Raw genomic sequence first — 20,033 nt, 5'->3', positions numbered from 1 at the left:
GGAAACAGAGCAGACCATGTTTACATCTTTGCCTGCCAAGTTGGCTGAAGCATCCTGCATCTCAGCTTTAGTTCATTGATTGTATTTTTCATCTGCTCTTTTACAAGGCATGTCCTTTTTATTCTAGGTGTCATGGGTACATATTTTCATTTTTAATCAGCTTTTCTTGTTGTTGTTATTTTTAATTTATGTCAAGTTTGGCTTTCTTGCTCGCTGTCGTACTTTAATGTATCTCAACAAATTTGGCTAGTGTTATTTTCCCCCCTTGCTGTGGAACACAGTACTGACTTGCTACAAAAGTGATCATGATTGTTTTTCCATCTGGACACAACTTTTTTCACTCAGCCTCAATCAGCTGACAGACTGTAATTATTAGCTTTACCTGGACTCATCTTGATCAGATGCAGCTTGCTGTCTGGGGTCCTTGTGAAATAAATCAGGATGTTTTTCTGTTTGGTTTGTTGGGCCTGCCTCAGGTTATCACTAAAAAGTGATTTTGTTGGGCACCCTTGTGCCAGGCAGTTAGTTGAGTCTGACTGGTTAAAGCCACTATCTAGATGGCAAGGAATGAGTGAGAGCAGTCTGTTGCTGTGTTCTGTGACAGCATGTGAAGTTTGTCATATGGTCAGGCTTTTAAGGATGGAAGAGTAAAGGACTGCAGCTTGGCATTAAGGGCCAAGGGATTGTGAGGGCTGTTTTTACTTATCATTTATAATGTTCACATCTTAAACATATGCTGCCATAGAAACAGCCTCCACACAGAGATGAAGGTTCTAATAATTTCAGGGCTCTTCATAATATAAAATCATAAAATTTGGTAGGGGGGAGGAAAGGTTGTGAATCAATACCTGGTGACTTCATTAGGCAAAATTGTGTAATAATGAAAATGTGATGTCATGACTTTTGGGTTTGAGTAAATCATGTTAAATTCGCATGACCCTAAATAATGTTGGAATATCTCTAGATGTTTTCTGCAGTCACCCTTGCACATGTAGAAAGTGAAAAGCTCTCAGAGTTTGCAACTGCAGAGAAAATATCTAAACCATATAACAAAAAATATCATGTGAAGTCTCTCTTCAGGACAAAGTTCTTGATTTGCTCTGTTTCAGAAGAGAACAAGCTTTATCATTGGCACTCAAGCTGGATTCTTAAGTCACCAAATGATAGAAACATTTCTATCTGTCTGACTACATTCCTGTAATTCTTCCTTTTTTTTTTCTGCACCACGTCAAACTCTGAGGCATCATATTAGAATATACATTAATAAATGTATGTCATGTCATCATCTTAATACATTTCAGATGCTCATAGTTGGAGCAAACATTGTTATATCAGACATAAGATGAACAAATGTGTAATTACCTCAAAGCATGAGAACAAATTGGCTTTTGAGAGTGACACAGAAGACTTAGTTGAAAATAAAGCAGAGTCTTTGTTTTGCTGAATTATTTGGTCTAGAAGAAGCAAAAAACTTCATATCACCTGCAATCAGAAAATATTCCTCATTTGTTGGAAACCAAGCTCTCAGAAATTAGAATACAACAATCTTTTTTTAGGATTCTGTGCATTGCAGGACCCCACAAGCCTATATTTCAAGAAATACGTCCGTAACTTGGGGAGCAGAAAAAAGGGATGGCTGGAAATAAAATGATGAGCAGTACCATCTACCTCAAAGTGTTACTGTGAATGTTAGAAGCAAATATTTAGCTCTGGATTCACTCCCACACACACTTGTTCCCTACTGGGGATGTAAGGAACTTGGCACAAGCTGCTTCAGGCCAGTGATATGCTTCAGTTATCCCTAGAAAATTGCTCCTGTAGAGAATATTATTGAAAGGCCAAACAAAACTTGTGTTTTCTGTAGAACTTTTATTATTGCTTTTGGTCAGAAAATTAAGGTCAAGTTAAGGCTAGACAGTTAAATTACCCCTGAAATAGTGGGAGTTTGTGGTGGTGTTTTGCAAACTTTGGTGATAATATTTTCTCAGAGTTTTTCTGTTGTTTTGAGGGAGGGATACAGGTGATGTGAGGTGTGTGTTTTTACGTACTCCTTGTATTTCTGGGAAAACTGCTCTGTGCTTCTATGGGCTTTTAGCTGTACTGCCTCAAAGCCTGGAAGGTGTGAGTCACTAAGTTCTTGTGGGACTTGTGGTATACAGCAATGCTTTCCCATATGTGCTTCTCCCTTACTGCTTCCTTGTCCTTAATCAACAGTGCAAAGAACATCTTGCAAAGAACATCTTCTCATCAAATCCTATCCAGGGCTGCTTTTTATTGACTGCTACTGATGCCTCAGGTGTTAGCTTTTATATTTTTTGGATTCTCTACTGCTTTAGTGTGTAGTTCTGAGCTTCATATAAGGGGATGATAAGCTCTCTTCACAGAGTAGGTAGACAAAACCATTCCTTTTCTAGATGGGGACCAAGGACAAATTATCCTTATCTGCGACCCAAGAGCATTAACAACAGTGGACTGAAGAGAGAAAAACAAGAAGGATGGGAATTCATAAGTTAAAGCTATAATTGGACAATTAACTCCAATATAATAATGGACCAAAACTTATAAAAGTGAGAGACCCTGTGACTGGCCATCTGTTTTTGTGACCGTTTTGGGTCCATCTTGGGTGTAGCCCTGGCTGGGCTCTTGTGGTGCCCAAGGTGTATCCATTGAGGCCTTTTAATAAGTACCTACTTTATTTTCAACTCCTACTTTATTTTCAACTCCCTCTAGCCTGTGTTCTAGGTCAGCCTTCACAGGGTATCACTACTACTGTCTTGTCTAGCTGACTGTGGGACTAGGAAGAACACCATTTACCTGTTCAGAATGTTGTTCCTATTGATAATTTCTCTGAAACTGGAAAAACGTAGCTAAATGTTTAAAGAGCAGATTAGGTAAAAGGAAATATCTGAAGTCCCATTCAGACTACAAATGATATATTAAGTTCACTTATTTCTGAAACAGACAAGTGATGAAAAAATTACAGGCAATTTTTAGGAGTGGAAAGAGATTAATTCTACTCTAGAATTTCCAACCAGCATTCAGGGTGCAGTGCTGCCACCCTGATATGTAATTTTCTGAATAAATTTGCCTAAAAGGGCAGGTAAACTGTGTTGTCATCATTGTTGCTAAAAATTCTCAGGTTTTCTTTTATGCTCTGAAAAACAAGTTATAAAAAGAAATTACTTGGGCAGCGAATAAGCTGCAGAAGATATCCATTTTGATCTGTACTTACACATCTAGGGAATGTACTGCTGATGCATTTTCCCCAAGCGGCAGGAGACTACTGAATGATTCTCCCATGTCTCCCTCCCAGGACTTCTTAATAAATGAATTAACATAGATATGTAAGAATGTGAGTGTACAGTGTTATGAAGTTTTTGTGTGAAGGCTATCTTTGAATGCCACAAGAAGAACCCAAGATTATTTGCATGTTTGCATTTTATCACTTAGAATTAGTCTTACTGCTTTTCTACAGAAGAGAACAAATGCATAGTGACTATATATGAACCTAGAGACAACGTTTTTATCAGTTTTGAATATGGACACTCAGTACACTTTTTAGGGCACCATCAGAGTACGCTGTAAACTCCCCTCCACCACATCCACATGGTGGGAAAAAGACTGAAAGGGAATAGCAATGAGGGCAAAGATTACTTAAATCTGATATCATCTGGAACAGGCCTTCTTTTGTTTTTTACTTTCAAGGTCACAGAAAGTAGCACTTCCTCTGAAAATATGGTAGTCAATCAGAAAATGTTTTGAAGAGACCACTTAGATCCATTAAAACCAATGAGGAATTTTCCTGGAAGAGCCAGACTTGGTTGTAACCTACTGAGATTTTCTCTTGCTCCACAGCACCAGAAAGTGAAGAATGGTTGAAATAAACAGGAACTCAAGAACTGATGCTAGAATTCCATATGGTTTAGTAAGAAGAGTCCAACCAACACAACCATAAGATGAGCTGTGAAACTTTGTACAGTGAGTAGGGAACATCTATAGCCAGAAAACTTGTAGAGAAAATTTTTAGATTTGGAATGGAAAGATGCAGTTGCAAACCAGGTCTTGTTCAGGAAGTCTTAACTGATAGGTGTAAGGATCTCCTTCCACTTGTGTACTGGAAACCAAGTGTTTCGATGTTAGAGGTCTGGGTTCATTTTTATTATGCTCAGACTTCACATTATTAAGAGAATTAACATGCTTTTTATGCTTCCTGCTTTAGAGTTCTTTTCCATTTGCGAAGCCCAAGTTTTCTTTTCTTCAGGAGGCCTGGAAATATTGGTTTTATCTAGTATGAGTCAGTATATGCTTCCCTGAGTGAGAGCTATTGAGATAATAACTTCAATTATCCTAGATGAGATTTATTAGACTAACTGCACACACTGAAACACTCAATAGTAAGCAAGTTAAGAAAACTGATGAGAAGAAATTATCTTCCAAATATTATTTTTGTGAGTTTTGCCAAAGCAGTACCCTAAGCCTTGAGATGATAGTCCTCCATAGAAAATAGCTTTTCATCTTCATGTTGGGATCCACTTGTGCATCACAAATGGAAATCACAGTAGATTTTCTTTCTGAACAGCATTTGCTGACTACAGTGTAATTAAGCTTGTCAGTAATGATAAAAAATTAAGTATGTTTAATATCATGTCAGTAGGAGTAGGAAAAAATACTGTCACAAAATCATTTGAAATGGCAATGTTGTAAATAATTGTATTGGATACCTAGGACCATCACTAGTCGATTGGATTCCCTTTTTCTTAGCAATAGCTTGGTGGACAGGAATTGGTGTTCTCACAGAGACATGGATATCCTATAGAAGCTGACTTAGCTCTCCAAAGTCTGTGTTGTTTGAGAGTGTAGATCATAAGCGTGTTTCTGTCAGAAGCATTTTTCTGCTTGAAGATACGTTATTGCTAATTTTGTTCAGGTAACTACCATAGAACTAAGCTGGAATGGTCAATCTTACTCTTGTTGTATGGTGAGCATCTGATGAACAAGCAGCTGAGCCAATTGGATGCTCACCAAAAAGTGTATTGAGACTGTTGAGGTGACTGACATCTCTGCTAGGCAGAGTAGAAACCACTGGGGCAGAGTCATAAGTATTTCTGGTCAAGGGACGTTAGCAAAAGGACTTACTTACGATCTTGCTTTGTGCACTGGCATGAATATTCATGGCTTGTCTGACTCACTACATAAACCAAATTACTTAGAAATTAAAGATAGATAGGAAATGAAAACTACCAAAAAAAAGGCACTAACTCAATTAATGTTAATATTCAGAGGGGCTATCTGACATTTCTGCAGCCTTTACCACTGTGTCCTGGAGCGCTGAGTGGTTGCTTCATTTATGCCTGACACTGTTGCAGATTTTTGCTACAACCGTCAGATTAATGTAAAAACCGTGTTGCTTAACACCCTGCTGTATTGCAAACCTATACTTCCAAATGCTTTGCAGGGCTTTGTGGCATCTGCAGTGGAAAAGAAGCACTGCAGATGGCAGAGACCAGCAAAACACATTTTTCGTTGCGTCAGAGAAGAATCAAATTAGAGTAGCTGCTGTTTCAGCCTTCTTCCTAAGTAAAAGTTGCTAATCAATCTTACGGGTTTCAGTATTAAGTGAAGTGCCAAACCTAGAAAATTCAAGATTAAATTTTAATATTTACAAATCACATAATGTTTTTTGAAAGTGTAACTGGAACAAAGATAATTTCTCTTGAAATTACTTCTGTTCCTCCCCATCCTTTTGTTTCCAGGTCTGGGAGATGTCTTCTATTAACTCAGTTGCTAACATTTGGTTGAAATGTATTTTAAACTAATATTTTAATACCAACATCAATATTGTTTCTCTTCCTATTCCCTTTTCAATAATGTGTTTTGCTTTATATGGTCTCTAAGCTATTACTTCAGATTCATGAATGACACTGCATGTGGAGCAATCGTCAGTATTATCTGTGTGCTTTTGAGCAAATAACAACAGCAAACCTAAACCCTGGCCCAGACCTGTGGATGTCTTGAGGTAGTCAGTTCCATCAAATTGTCTGTTCTTTTGTCTCTGTAAAAAATTCCAGGGTTCATTTAATGTTTTATTTCTTTTAGGTAAGTATGTTTTCATGTTTGAAAGTTTTTGTTTGCTTGATCATTTTTTTTAAAAGGTAATAGAAGGATTTTTATATTTCATTTATTTGCAATATATTCTTATGCCAGAGTGAATATCTGCCAAGTAACTGCAATAAAATAGATTTTGAAGAAAACAGGACTGTTCACCCCTTTCTATATAGTGCAAAGATTCCTAAAAGCTTTATTTTGATCTTTTGCTTTTGTTGAATTTAGTGTTGACTGTTTTTCAGCATTGGCATTTTAATGCCAGATATTTTCATAGATGGCATATCTTTCATATCTTTGCTTTTGGGATACAATCTTTTTTCATGGGCTAAAAAAATGCTACAAATGAAAGCTGGTTTTAGATCTTAAAAACTGAGATTAGTTTTTGTTCTTGAATTAATGATGGAAGCCTTTTACATTGTGATAAGTTTCCTGAGCTATCCAGACTGCATATTCAGTAAAGTTTTACTCATGAAGTGGATACTCAGTAGATTACATTATAGTGAAATTTCAGCTCTACTGAAATTGAGTTTCATCAGCTACTTTGAAACAGTTTTCCTGGTACTATAAATTAGGAGATCCCACTGTAAGCAAATGTATTAGTGCTGGGTAAGGAGCAGTGTCTGAATCCTGCATGCTCTACTCTGTGCAGAGTTCATGCAGAGGAAACCAAAAGCCTTGCTTTCACTTCTGGCATCCCTACACCCAAAGCAATGTACAGCTACAAATCCCCAGACTCAGATTGTCTGAATGCCCAGATTACTTCAAAAGGACACCCAGCAGCTATGTGAAGTGCAAGGCCCACAAGGGATGGACAGGTCCCTGGGCAGAAAGACTTGCAATGCCCATGTGCTCTCCTTCAGACACTGGTGGCTGCCCGCTGTGCAGACCACTGTCCTCAGGAAGCTGTAGGGAGCAGTGAGGGCCCCCCTCAGCCTCCTCCTCTCCATACTAGACAAGCCCAGTGCCTTCAGTTGCTCCTCAGAGAACATTGCTGCCAGTCCCTTCCCTAGCTTTGGTGTCTTCCTTTGAACATATTCAAGTATCATAATTCTCTATTTAAATTATGGGGTCTATAACCTCACACAATAATTAGGGAGAGACCACAATGGTGCTAAATACAGCAGGGTAATCATTTGTTTTGACTGGCTGGTGATGCTGTGTTTGACGCACTCCAGGATGGATGGGGTTTGCCCTCCTGGCTGCCAGGGCACACACTCCTGAAAGAGTCAACAACACCTCCCAGTTTGGAATCCTCCAGAGACTTGCTCACCATGCATTCAACTAATGCATCCAGATCACTGATGCAAACATTGAACAGAACTGGCTCCAAAATTGCATCCCGAGGAACATCACTGGTCGCCAGCCAGATCTAGCCCCGTTCACCACAACACTTTGAGCCTCACCTTTCGGCCAGTTCTTCACTCAGTGGACCATGAAGCTAGAGTTTGAGGGGGTTGGGGTATTTTCCTCCCCTTTCTTACTGTTTCCCCTCTCAATCAGTGCAGAAGTCTCTTTTAGAGAAGCAGAATGAAACCTTTGACCCATTGAATTCATTGGGAAAATTTTGTGTCTACTTTTGTTTCCTTATGCATCAAAATTTTGTGGATATGTGCATTTTGAATTGTTTTAATAACATGGAAGGAATAAATACGCTCAGTCAGTTATGCAAGTTTTAGACCTGCATTAGCAAGGAGATTTGATTTCTGCAGCTTCTCAGAATGTAATAAAGTCAATAGCCTTCATATAATCTCAGAATTTTGTTCAAGTATTTAATCTTCTGTAGTGGGCAATATTTGGAAGTTAAGCAATGAGCATTATCTGCCCTAGTGTATACTTATTATACATATGTACATATTTTTCTCTGATGGGCAAGAGGAACTTCACAGACTTTTTGAATGTCACTATTTTAATTTCATCTATGGATAGTTTAATTGTTCTTGGAAAACCCTATGGAATTCAGAGGGCTGCCTTAATATTCAAGGGGGTATAATTTTTTGTCTTCTTCAGGAAATAAACTTCCTATTTGTTGGATATGGGGAAACTGAATGAAATAAATAGCAAAGTGGTTAATTAGAGAAGGTGCTTGAAGACCCCTAAGTAGTTGATTGCTAAATGTTTTCCATCATTGTTGAAAATTTCACTTCAAAAGTACTTATTTTATTCCAGACATCATTTTTTTATATTATGATGGAGAAATAATTTAAAATTCTAAATAAAGTGTAGTCAAGCAGCTCAGTCACCAGGAAAGTAGCATGAGGTGCATGTGTACTTACCAAAAAAAAGATTACATATATGTAAAGAATAGTGATTGACCAAGGCCAAAGGGTAGGTCCAGGCCAAGAAAGCTGGAGTACATGGATAAGCTGCAGTCAACTTTTGCAGGAATCAGCTTAACCATATGTGGAATTTGTCTGGTGCAGTGTAGTATTCTTCATAACCTCTAAATGTCAGGCTGATGAATGTGAAGAGATGTTTCCTTGCAAATTTCTCATTGCTCTAGAAAATATTTTGCTGTTGTAATGGTTGGTTTCCATATATATTTGGTACCTCAGTAGGAATAGAGACAGTTTAATACCTCTTTTTCCAGATAATGATACAACAAAAACACTTAGCTATTCAGTTCTGTTGAACCTGAACTACAAAGTTCAATTATGCACACTCGTGAATTCTTCAGCATCTCAGAATTATCAATTTAAAATATATAATTTTTGCATAATGAGATGTGTTAAATTTATTCATAGATGGTGTTTTATTTCTCAGTGGATTTGGAGTATATGGGATAGTATATGCAATCCTTTGAAAAAAAAAGAAAGTAATATTAGATCTAGTAAAAAAGCAACTTCATTTTCACATATGCCACCCTCTTCTCCAAATTCTGTGATGTTTTCTGTGATGCTGTGATTTCTATATTGAGGCATAACAAGATTATTCAGTAACACTAGGCTTATGGAAATTGACATATTCCTTCATTTCTTATGTCTAAAAGAACTTTCTGAAAGAAAGAATCTGTTGGATATCTGCTAGCAGGAAGCCAGTGAGGCAGCTGCTGCAGCATTGGTCTTCCTCAGAGAGTTGTTTTTGCACAGCACTGTTTTTGAGCTATATGACACTTAGGGTAAAACTTTTACAGATGCATAGAGGACTCTTGGGGTAGGATACTGCAAGGATAGTTGGAGTTTCTGAAAATGCTAATTTTTATTTTCTTTAAAAATACATTAGTATAAAAGCACTCTGTTCCTTCAGGTGCAAATGTCCCCTGCAATAGATTATGGTGTTTTAATGGTGGTCCTGAGACGAGAGGGAAAGAGAAGGCATCTTTTGTCTACAAAGAAATGAAAAACTTAACAGAATTTCCAGAAGTTAAGAGTTTCTTATTGATCTAGCATGATTTTTATTCCCCATTCTTATAGTACTTTTAATTCTTCCATTAGAAGAATTATACTTGCGAACTTTACTACTCATACGTGGAAATGGGGTATTTGTCTTTTCTTAGGACTAAGCTGTGTCTTTTACTGTAAACTAGCATAGAAATTTGTGGGTTTTTCTCTTCTACTGTCAAATTTAGAATAAGACAACATTCAGATTAGGAAAACCTTCTAAGCATACTTCATTAAATTTGCTGACTTTACTACGAAGTCTGATTGACTTTTTCTTCTCCCCTAATGTCACTCTGTGCCGCATAGCAAACCACAGGTGTACTAAAAGTTTTCATAGAATGTCTTAAAATAATGCATGGCATGGTAATTTAGTATAGAATTCAAGTCATGCTTTGAGAGATTACAAATAAAGACATTGAAGACATCAAAATTCTTCTGTCAGTCCCAACATAACTAAACTTCATTCTGCTGTCTCTCTTGTCCATCCAATATCTACGCTTTTTGAATTATCTAAAGAAATTTTATCACAGTTGTCAAAAAATACAGGAAACATGATTTTGCACTAAAATCTGTATAATAGTAGTTTTTGTTATTTAATTAGGCAATGCTTAGATTTATGCAGTAATTAAAATGGGATTCCTAAATTTAAATGTGGCCAATATGATTCAGAATAATGATTAAATAATTGCAAACCACCAAGAACATGCACTAAAACTTAGAAGTGTAAGTTCTCCAGTCTGGAGGCACCTTTTGAAAGAAAAATAAGTTTTTTCAGAAGGTTGTCTAACATTCAGTTTATTGATGGAATAATTAGAAAGGGTACTTCAGCACACTATATTCCTTTTCCTGTCTACAGAGTGGGGTTAGCAGGATGTGAGAAAGGATAGTGGAGTATGTTCTTCTTGAGAGAACTAAGTTGCATCAGTGTAGAATATGGTGAGGATCCAAGCACTTAGCTGATGGTGGAATGAAAGGTAATGGGAGTTTTTAGTGGTAGCACTTGAGACCTGCATTAGTGTCTTTCTGTCTCTCCAAGAAAATAAAGTCAGTCAGAACAGCTCAAGAAAAGTTTTCTTATGGTCCTAGCTAACATAGTGAAAGCTTTGACAAACCCTTTTCTTCAGGATATCCTTGAAATCCTTTCAAAGATATTTTTTAAAACTGTATTACTTTTTTTCAGTGATTCTAGGAAGACTTGTTTGGGATCATAGCTAAAGGATTGTGCTATGTTGCTCTATAAAAGAAAACATCATGCAGTAGTTCATTTTTTTTATGTGCATATGCTCCTGTGATATGCTAGAATGAACTGAAAGATGCTTTAAAGGAGACATATTCGATCTTCCTGTTTGTGTAGTACTTGTTTATATGTGAGGCTGCTCCTCAGAAAGCAGAATCAGTTCTTGGTTCTTCGGTTATTGAACTGTTAAAAAAAGTTTTCAGCCTTTGCCCATATTCTGCTCACTGTGCTGAAAACAACCACACTGTTAATTCTTTTGTGTCCTTTGTTCTTGACTTTAATGTTCCTTAATCTAAACTGAACTGCAATTGCCATCTGTTAGACCAGGCACTTAAATGATCCGAGTCCTCCTTCATATGGCTATACTGTATCTCATTATTTATTGTTCCTTTCAACAGAAGATTTTTTTAAACTCATGCCTCTAATAACACCCATAGGAGGTAATTTTTGACATTAGGGCACAGATCAGATTTCAGCTATTTTCCCCAGGCACTGTTTTTCAGCATAACAATATCTGTTGTTGCAGTCTTTTTTCTTTGAAGGCACGAGTGATCTCTATTCTGTTTCTCAAGGTAGTCTTGTCATTAGCTTTTCACATACAACTGTGTTGAATAGTCCAAAATCATCTCTGGTAATCCAGAGAATTCATCCTCTACTTGCTACTTTGCTAGTGTCCCTTGAGATTTCTAACAAGTTTCATTGGAACAGCCATTTCATTATCACTTCTCTGGAAACTTTTGGTTCCCACAAAACTGTATTTTTGTAACTTCCTTCCACTCTATTTTGTAAAGTCTATGAAGTTATCTTTTGTATATAAATTGGTAGAAAATTATATTCCTCAATATCACTGTAAGTTCAAAAAATAAATAAAATTTTCTTATTCCTCAACTGTTATGAAAGAGACTATGTAAATACAAGGGAAGTGTATTGCTTCACAGGACACTGTTTTAAGTAAAAAAAGAACTTAAGAGTCGCAGTTAACTTTGAAGATTCATTATGATCTTGATCAAGAAACAATGGAAGGAAGGAATGAAAGGAGTAGACATCGAAAATGAGCACAGGAATGGCTCAATTACGTTTTCAGATTGCTTCTATTCCCCACCTAAATAGATTAAGAAACTGACTGGCTTTGCTTTCTATAGAATTCAGTTCATAAAAACTCTCTTCAATTACTCTTTTCTTTTTTTTTTTTTTTTTGGAATATTGGATTTCTCTTTCTAAACCCCATTATCTACATTAGTAAGATGATAGCAGTTCATATCACCAGAGTAACTGTACTGCAAAATTGACATTTCCAAATCTCAGACAAGATTGTCAAAGCACTCATTAACTTCAAACGAATGTATATTTTTCATTTTTATAAACTCAACTGTAGCTCCTTTGAAGTCCACAGCGGAATTCATTTTAAATTGCTATATGTAGGTTTGAGCTTTTATATATAAACACACACCAAGAGAAATATAAAAGGATGGAGAAGAGGATATGGTCTGCTGTAGTTTTTTCCACATCAGTTTGGTTACATCAGGTCTTGTGTCTACAAAACTGTTGCAAAAAATGTAGCAATGTGAATAAATGACTCAGCAATGACTGTTGTGTTACGATCCCACACAATTTAACAATACCAAGAAGGCTCTTATCAGAAAATAAAATGGCAGGCCTTATGAGATGATTACAGTTCTAATTTTTGTCCTCCCTAGAAGGCAGTCCACTTTTAAATGGGTGGATACTGTCTAGTTTCTGTAGTGATTTCTAGTGTAGCATATTGTAGAACATACTGCAGTAATCTAATTTGAAGGGACAAAAGGACTGATGATGGCAAAATCAGGATGCCCAGTAAGGAACCACCTCCAGGCTTTTATATGCTCAGGAATTCTCAAAATCATCTTCTCCAAGGTTTGAACCAGGAGCCATGGTGCTCTCATACATCAGCCAAATTTTAGGTCAGGAAACTGCATCCATCATAACACCCACCACAGATATATTGAGGGAAAGAAAGAGAGCAGATGATCTTTCCTGACAAATCAAGCTGTTTTCTGATTTCCTGAACATACCTAATAAAATAGTATCTTAAGCATACAAATCCATTAATTTAAAAAAAAAGTAAAACTCTAATAACAATACATAGAACTGTAGATTAAATTAAAAACGGAAAAAAATAAATCCATAGCTGTGGAATAGAAGCATTATGTTTTCTGAAATTTATTTTTCAAACTTATTATCAGCAATTATCATTACAAAAGATTACTCATTTGCTTGGTGATCAGTTAAGCAAGAAGAACTTGCTTCTCACAAACAAATTAAGTAAAGTTCAGTGATAGCAAAAACTGACTATCTGCAAAATACTCAATAGCATAATGGTAAATATCATAATATCATGAAATACACTGAATATTAAGTGGGAAAAATCACTTATGTTAATGTTTTATTTGATCACTTGAATAGCTGGTGAACAAGAAATTTTTATTTCATTTCTCTTTTTATTAGTGAACCATTACTAATATTTATTGATTATTTTATTAGCCACCTACTTCACTTTTTATTGGAAAAAGGAGTAGTGAGTGGGTAGAACTGTAGATCAGTCACTGCAACTGAAAAGTAATTTCAGCAAAATAAATTATGTCACTTTATTGTCATTTTAAAGACATAAATGACAGTGGTCATTTCCTTTCTTAGAAAAATTATTCTTAAATTAAGAAACTTAATCTTACTATAATATATATCTGTTAGAGAAGAACAATTTCAGTAAAGAGTAATGTACAGACTAAATTAGAGGGAACCTATTTTCTCTAAAATTGCATCAAATGTATCAGCAGTTTGGATCTAATTAGATTGTTCTTAGTGAAAACCATTATGAATTCTATTAAGAATCTATGGATACTGGCTTTTGGCATTCTATTCAAATAAAATTATACTTCATCTTCACTGCTAAAAAAAAAAAAAAGGGTTCTGCCATTTTTTTGTTTTCCTGTGCAACTGCAACATGCTATGCACCATTAAAAAAACCTCTAAGACATGCATTTGAATGAAGACGTGGTCATCTTTGAGGCCCTTATTTTCCTGAAGTGTTAGCAATTACGTGGTGCTGGTACTCTGTCCTCCAGTGGGAAACCTAGAATCAGCCTAGTAAATCCAGTTAGGACCTCATATACTTCCATGTGTAGGGGAAATGTATTTTGGTGGTGCCTAAGTCATACACACAGCTCTGGCTGACAAATTGTCTCTAAACACTTGTGGTTAGCAATAGCCATGTGGCAGGTGTTCTTCAAATAACTGCTTGTGTATTAGGGGAATACTCATTCCAGTGTTGTGGTGACAGGAATTTCCAGGAATATGTATCGAATTACTGTTAACTAGGACAGATTTTTCACTTCTGCATGCCTTAAATGGGACTTCTGTGTACTATTGACAGAAAAAAATGATATATTAACTATGAATACCATATCCTGTTTTCAGCTACACAGGGGCAATGCCATAAATGGTGAAGTTACAGATATTTGAGATAGTGTGAACTATCTGCATTAACTTTTCTGTAATGGAAGGTGACTGGCAGCAGGGTACTGATTCCATCTCTCTCAAGAATGGTTTCAAGAAATGAGGAGTTTCTGAGAAACTGAAAACATGAATGAAGATATTGGCCTTATCTTCAAGTTACAAATGCCTAGCTGATTTCCATGCAAAGTATAAACACATTAACAAATTTTTAAGACTAAAAAGCAAAAAGCAGTTTATAATCAACACTCAGTAGATAAGGTTGAGATTTCTGCCTAGCATCTATCTCCTCTGAGTCTTTTCAGACACCTTGAAGCCAGCCCCACAAATGTATAACTAAATGTATTCACAAATCTGCATTTGGTACTCCAATAGCAATAGCAAACTGTAATAGCAATGTGGAGGGGAGATAGATTTTTGTCTGTTAATGTGTTTTCCAAGCCCAGGAAAGGCCATACCATCCTGTACAGTTTTGGTCCTTGTGTCATGGCAGTGCTTTACACTTAAATCAGGAAAATATGTGAAGAGCGTGAATACCCAGAGAAGAAACTTCCTTCCTGTACACCAGCTGCAACTTCTGCCTCACCCTCCCTCTGTGCCTGACCTGTAGGCACAGATGCCTCTGCTTCCAGAATTTGGGCAAGACAGCTTGCTGAATGTGTTCATGGGTCATTTGAGCCAGACTATCAAAAAATTGTTTGCAAGTAAAATAAGACCCAGGTTTATTTTCAGTATCTGACCAGATGTATGCTAATCAATCTCCCATCATCTTTTAGACGGAACAGATTAAGTTGCTTTTCTGTAAAAGATTATTGACTTTATGCACATATATATGTTTATTGATAAAAAGATCAATTGCAAGGTGCAGCAAGCACTTAACCATTAGTAGTATTTGTATTTTGACAGAAAGGTTCTGAAGTTGTTCAGAGGATGCATTTGACTGACAAGGGTGTGTTTATATCATCTTTAGTACAGTGTGCTGCAGTAAAGATTAAACTTCCTAACTTGGAGAGGAAGTGACTGAATGTTGGCTAGAATCTGCTATCCATAGGAAAATTCCTCCTCAAACATAGTGCCTACACAATTCCTACTGCTAGTCACATTCTGTACCTTCTTAGTGGCTAAACTAGGAGTCTTAGCTGGATCAAAAATTCAGTATGAGGCTCTAACTGTCCTAACACATTCCTTACTGACACTTTTGTGTTCTTACATGTACACTGTTTTCTGCCACGAATGAGAGGTTTTTGTCAGTGAATGTATAAACTATCTCAATCCTTTCTTGAAAATGAATCTGCAGGAAACTTCCATATGAGGCTCTTAACAAAACTGGATTATATTCTTTATATAATTTGACAGGTAACAATTAAAAATTTTTTATTGGTACTTGGGAGCAGGATTCCTTTCTCCTGGTTTTTACTTTCTTTTTCTTAATGCAAGAATATTGCTGTGTTTTACAAAGAGCTTTGGACTAAGGATATGAATACTAAAATAATAACCATCTTGCATCACATGCTGAATTTCATCTCATTTGGTTAGTCATGTGTACAACCTGTGGAGGATTTTTCTGCTTTGCTTACCTTATCTCTGAACATTTGATTAGAAAGACTTAACACCATATCAGTTGCAAACACATGGGTCCGCATGATTCCAATATAATCCAAAATAGCCTGACACTATGCAGTAAAAATTAAGACTGGAAAATAAGGCAGAACACAGAATCCTGGAGATAAGGATAATCATAGTGTGGACAGTTATCTTTACCCTGGGTCACACCAAAACTCATCCATGGATGTGAGCACATTCCTGTGAACTTGGTGAAGAATTACTGAAGCACTTTTGAGTGTGTGTCAGTTTAGCAAAGTGCTACCATGTTGTTAAAATATTGAAGTGCAGGCCACAACTTTTGGAATGATTGAGATTTGCATTAATAGGCAAGAGATTTACATAGGAGAATAGAAAACATACTGCAATGCACTACATTTTATGGGTTTTATCACTGTACGGCGCATCTGTCAGGTGAATAAGTATACTTGGAAAATGCCAGGTGATCTCCCTGGAGAGTCTGTTTTTGTGATAAATACAGCAAAGTTAGCAGTGTGGGCGTGTTTTATTTCTGCATCTCTGAAGGACAGCAATGGTCAATGGTATTGCTTGACAGAACAGCTGGGGCAAAGGCCTGATTCATTTGGGAATCTGGGCTTTCCTACAAGCCTCTTTAAGGCACCAGAATAGATTCTTAGTGATATTTTTAAGGTTTACTTTTTATTCCAAGAGAGATTTCTTTGACTTTGCCCTCAGGGGCAGAAATATATAAGGCAGAAGAATTAAAAGAAAAAATGAAAAACAATTTAAAATGTGAAAAAACCTTACATGACAAATATTACTGACAAAATCTGATTCACTTCTAGGAAGTTTTGTGGTGATGTGTTTCAGGTTAATGTCTAGAGAAAAGAGAATTTTCTGTGGTTTGTTTACAGAGGATAATTGACCTATTTCAGCCCTCGTCTGTGTGAGATGCTCAATATGAGTAGTACATTTCAGCTGAGATAGTGGATTTTTAGAGTGGTATCTAGTCAACTTAAATTTTAAAAATTCTTCACACCTAAGTGATAGAGAAGCATTCTTACAGGAAGACAGTATCAATAATATTGACCAAATCTTCATAGTTTTCATTCTGAAGCCCTATATTACTCAGATAATATTTTTTTTCATTTTGGTTCAGTGGAATGTCCCTCTAAGAAAAATAAATGGTTGGTCTATAACAGCAAAGTTTCTGTGCCTTGTCTTTGTTTCCTTTCTAAACTCCCTTCCAACTTCAACAAATCTTCCTATAAAAGGAGTGTGGAATGTGCTGTTTCATTATTATAATACTTAAATCTTCTCTGGTAACTACTGACAAATATTTCACAGTAACATTTCTAGTGATTTGCTGTTCAGTGATTTAGAGAAATAAAATGCATGCAGACATTGTTCTGGGCTGGATATAACATACTCTCTGCATGACCCTGCAAAAAACATTTGTTGCAGGTGTTGAGATTTAGCCAATATTGCTGTATAGAAATCAAAAAAATTGAAGTTGTCTTTCATCCTTCTTTGTGCCTTTTCACAACTAAACAGACGATTTTGTATTTCCATTCTACTTCGATTAGTTCCTGTGGTGCTATCTGCACCATAAGCATAATCAGTAAAGTTATATGGTGCTACTATTTTAAAATATTTAAGTCTCAATAAGCAGTAATTTTGTTTTACCCTAGAACACATCCTGGATAAATAATGTGGAAAAATTTTTGGTTTTAATTGCTAAATGTGTAACCACATGAGAATTCGGTGCATCCTCATTGTTACTTTACTACTACTTTACTAAAGCTGTGTTTCACTCCAGCCCACATTCATTTACCATGTGCAGTGAATGTTCTTCTCATAAAGACTTTGAATCTTTAGGGCATCAGCCTTCTGCCTTTCTAACCAAAGTTAATCCTTATTAGTTCCATATGTAACTATAAGCATCGGTTGTTTAAGGAAGACTTCTCATATGGTATCTTTGGTATCTTTTCATAAAGATTATGAATTTCTTGCCTTCATCAGTTCATAGCTGGAACTATGCTGTCACATGATGAACATTTATGGGCAGTGCCCTCCTTCCCCACTACCAAATATCAACAAATATCTTGTAGAACAGCTTTATCTTTTGACAAAGGCCTAAATTTATTTGAACTCAGTTCCCCTGTCTGTCTCTTACCAGTTCTTGTCTTGTCTTTCTTGCCCTGTCTTTCAGAGGATAAAGTGTGGACAACTGTGTACCATGATCTGCAAATGCAGACTTCTGTGGGAGGCAGCAGCCAGGAGAAGTTATCTGTGCTGCAGCTGAACTATAGCGCATCAATGGACCAGATTTCTGCCATTACCAGTAGTGCTGAATACTGTGAGCAGTTTATCTCCTATTCTTGCAGAATGTCCCGGCTGCTGAATACACCAGGTAGGCTGAGATTGAGGATATCCATTAAATACGGTGTTAAACAGCTTTAGCTCAACAATTTAACAGGTATTGCTGTTAGGTAAGTCCATTCATTGAACATAATTCTTTGTTCTCCTTTGTTAAAGATGACAAAGAGGGTGAAAATACAGAAGACACTATTTTCTTAAGAAAATTTGCCTGATTGCTCACTAATAAATGATTGGTATTGCACCAAGTGTTTGTGTGTTCTCCTCTCAGATCTGTTGCTCCTTAAAGCAGGTGGCATTCGGTAAACACAGTAACTTTTAAAGTTTAATCAATAGAGGCATTGAAAAATTGCTTTGAACTTTATCCTTTTTTTCTGGTTGTCAGCTTTCATATGCTACAGTCAGCAAGGGTTGAATGAAGGTTAGAATTTTTCCACTAACACTTTTGAAACAGTTTCTTAAATGCAGAGCATTTTATAATAATGAAAGGATAATCACATGCCTTATACATTGTAGAGAATGGCATGGTCAGTAATACAATTGTGTGAGAAATTATATGCTATTACCTACAAGTAGATTAGGTATAAGACTGTCTTTCTCTGTGTAGTTTTACTGGAAAAGAGACCCTTTCTATATGTGCCTCCTCAACAAACGTTAGTAGTAACCAGTAAAGACAAAAGTATTAGTTGTTCCAGAATTAGCACACAAAGAAGGAATTATATTTTAAAAGCTCTATTAATATGGAGCAAGTACTTTGTATATGCTCTCATTGTATATGATAAAGTTTGGTGTTGAATAAATCTTAATGGTACTTAGGGAAAACTGGTTTGTAAGTGGAAACATATAACACGTTTTTGTGACTGTGAACTGAGTTCATTGTGATAAGAGCAATTCAAATGCATTTCAGATTAATTTAGTGGCTGCATGCTTACAGAGTAATACTTTAGGTTGCTTTCCCTCATAAATTTTTTTGAATATTTTCTCATGGTGCTATAGATAAGTATTCATTTGGAATGCATGTGTATCTTATTCCTATTTCCATAAGCATTCCATTAGTTAATAGACATGTAATGCTTGTTACTCCTCTCCATCCTCCCTGCTGCTTTTTAACTATTTCTAATGCTTGCTCTGTCTCTGTTGCTGTTATTTTGCTAAATTTAGCGTAGCACAGAGACCCTGCAATGTGGGAAATTATTTCTTCCTTCTTGAGCCTTGATGCACAGGATTCTGAATCATGTTCATAACTAGAGGTGTTCTGATTAGATTCTGCTGATGGATACAAACTCCCTGCTTGTATATGCTTCAGAAAAGTTGTATATGAATGCAGCTTTGGCAGGTATTTAGAAGGCAAATTTATTTGGTAATAGAGCTGGAGATACTGGGCTTAGAAAGCTCATAGTTTGCACAGACTGCAGTGTTAGATTCTTCTTCTTGATATGTATAAGACTATTATTTCAATTTGTACTTGTTAAAATATGTTTAGATTATAATAAATATATGGTGTAATTGCAGATGTTTACGCTAGCTTCTAGATTTAAAGAACAATTAAGCAGCACACAAAATAATAACTTGCTGATTTTTTTTCCTAAGGAACAAGCAGTTCCAAGTACTTACATTTTTAAGGTTCTTAGAAAATTTTGAGATTACTTTGCAGCTATCTCCGTCTTCATGTGTTCACCTTTTGTACGGAAAAATAATTTCTCTTAGAAATTCTTTGTGACTTTTTTTTGTCTGGAAAGTGAGTCTGAACAGATTTTCTATAATATGGGTTTAGGTTTTGTTTCTTTTTAAGTGAGAGAAAGAAGCAAAAAGATTATTTTTACCTAGACAGTAACAAAAAATCACACTGCAGTGTTTGCATAACACCTGTAGTGGTTTGTACA

At 36.2% G+C, this 20,033-nt stretch overlaps 1 protein-coding gene across 1 annotated transcript in view; it reads left to right on the top strand.

Moving 5' to 3' along the window:
- Nucleotides 1–20,033, top strand: part of CNTNAP2 (contactin associated protein 2) — a 1,022,680-nt gene that overhangs the window by 705,201 nt on the left and 297,446 nt on the right. The window contains exon 13 of the mRNA XM_005485915.4: nt 17,984–18,184. Within this exon, the coding sequence (XP_005485972.2) occupies nt 17,984–18,184 (201 nt within the window). The remainder of the gene's footprint in view (nt 1–17,983; nt 18,185–20,033) is intronic.

The sequence above is a fragment of the Zonotrichia albicollis genome, chromosome 1 (assembly GCF_047830755.1).
Source record: "Zonotrichia albicollis isolate bZonAlb1 chromosome 1, bZonAlb1.hap1, whole genome shotgun sequence".
NCBI classification, from domain to species: domain Eukaryota; kingdom Metazoa; phylum Chordata; class Aves; order Passeriformes; family Passerellidae; genus Zonotrichia; species Zonotrichia albicollis.
The sequence above is the reverse complement of the archived record's forward strand: the minus strand, read 5'-3'. Positions and strand labels throughout refer to the sequence as shown.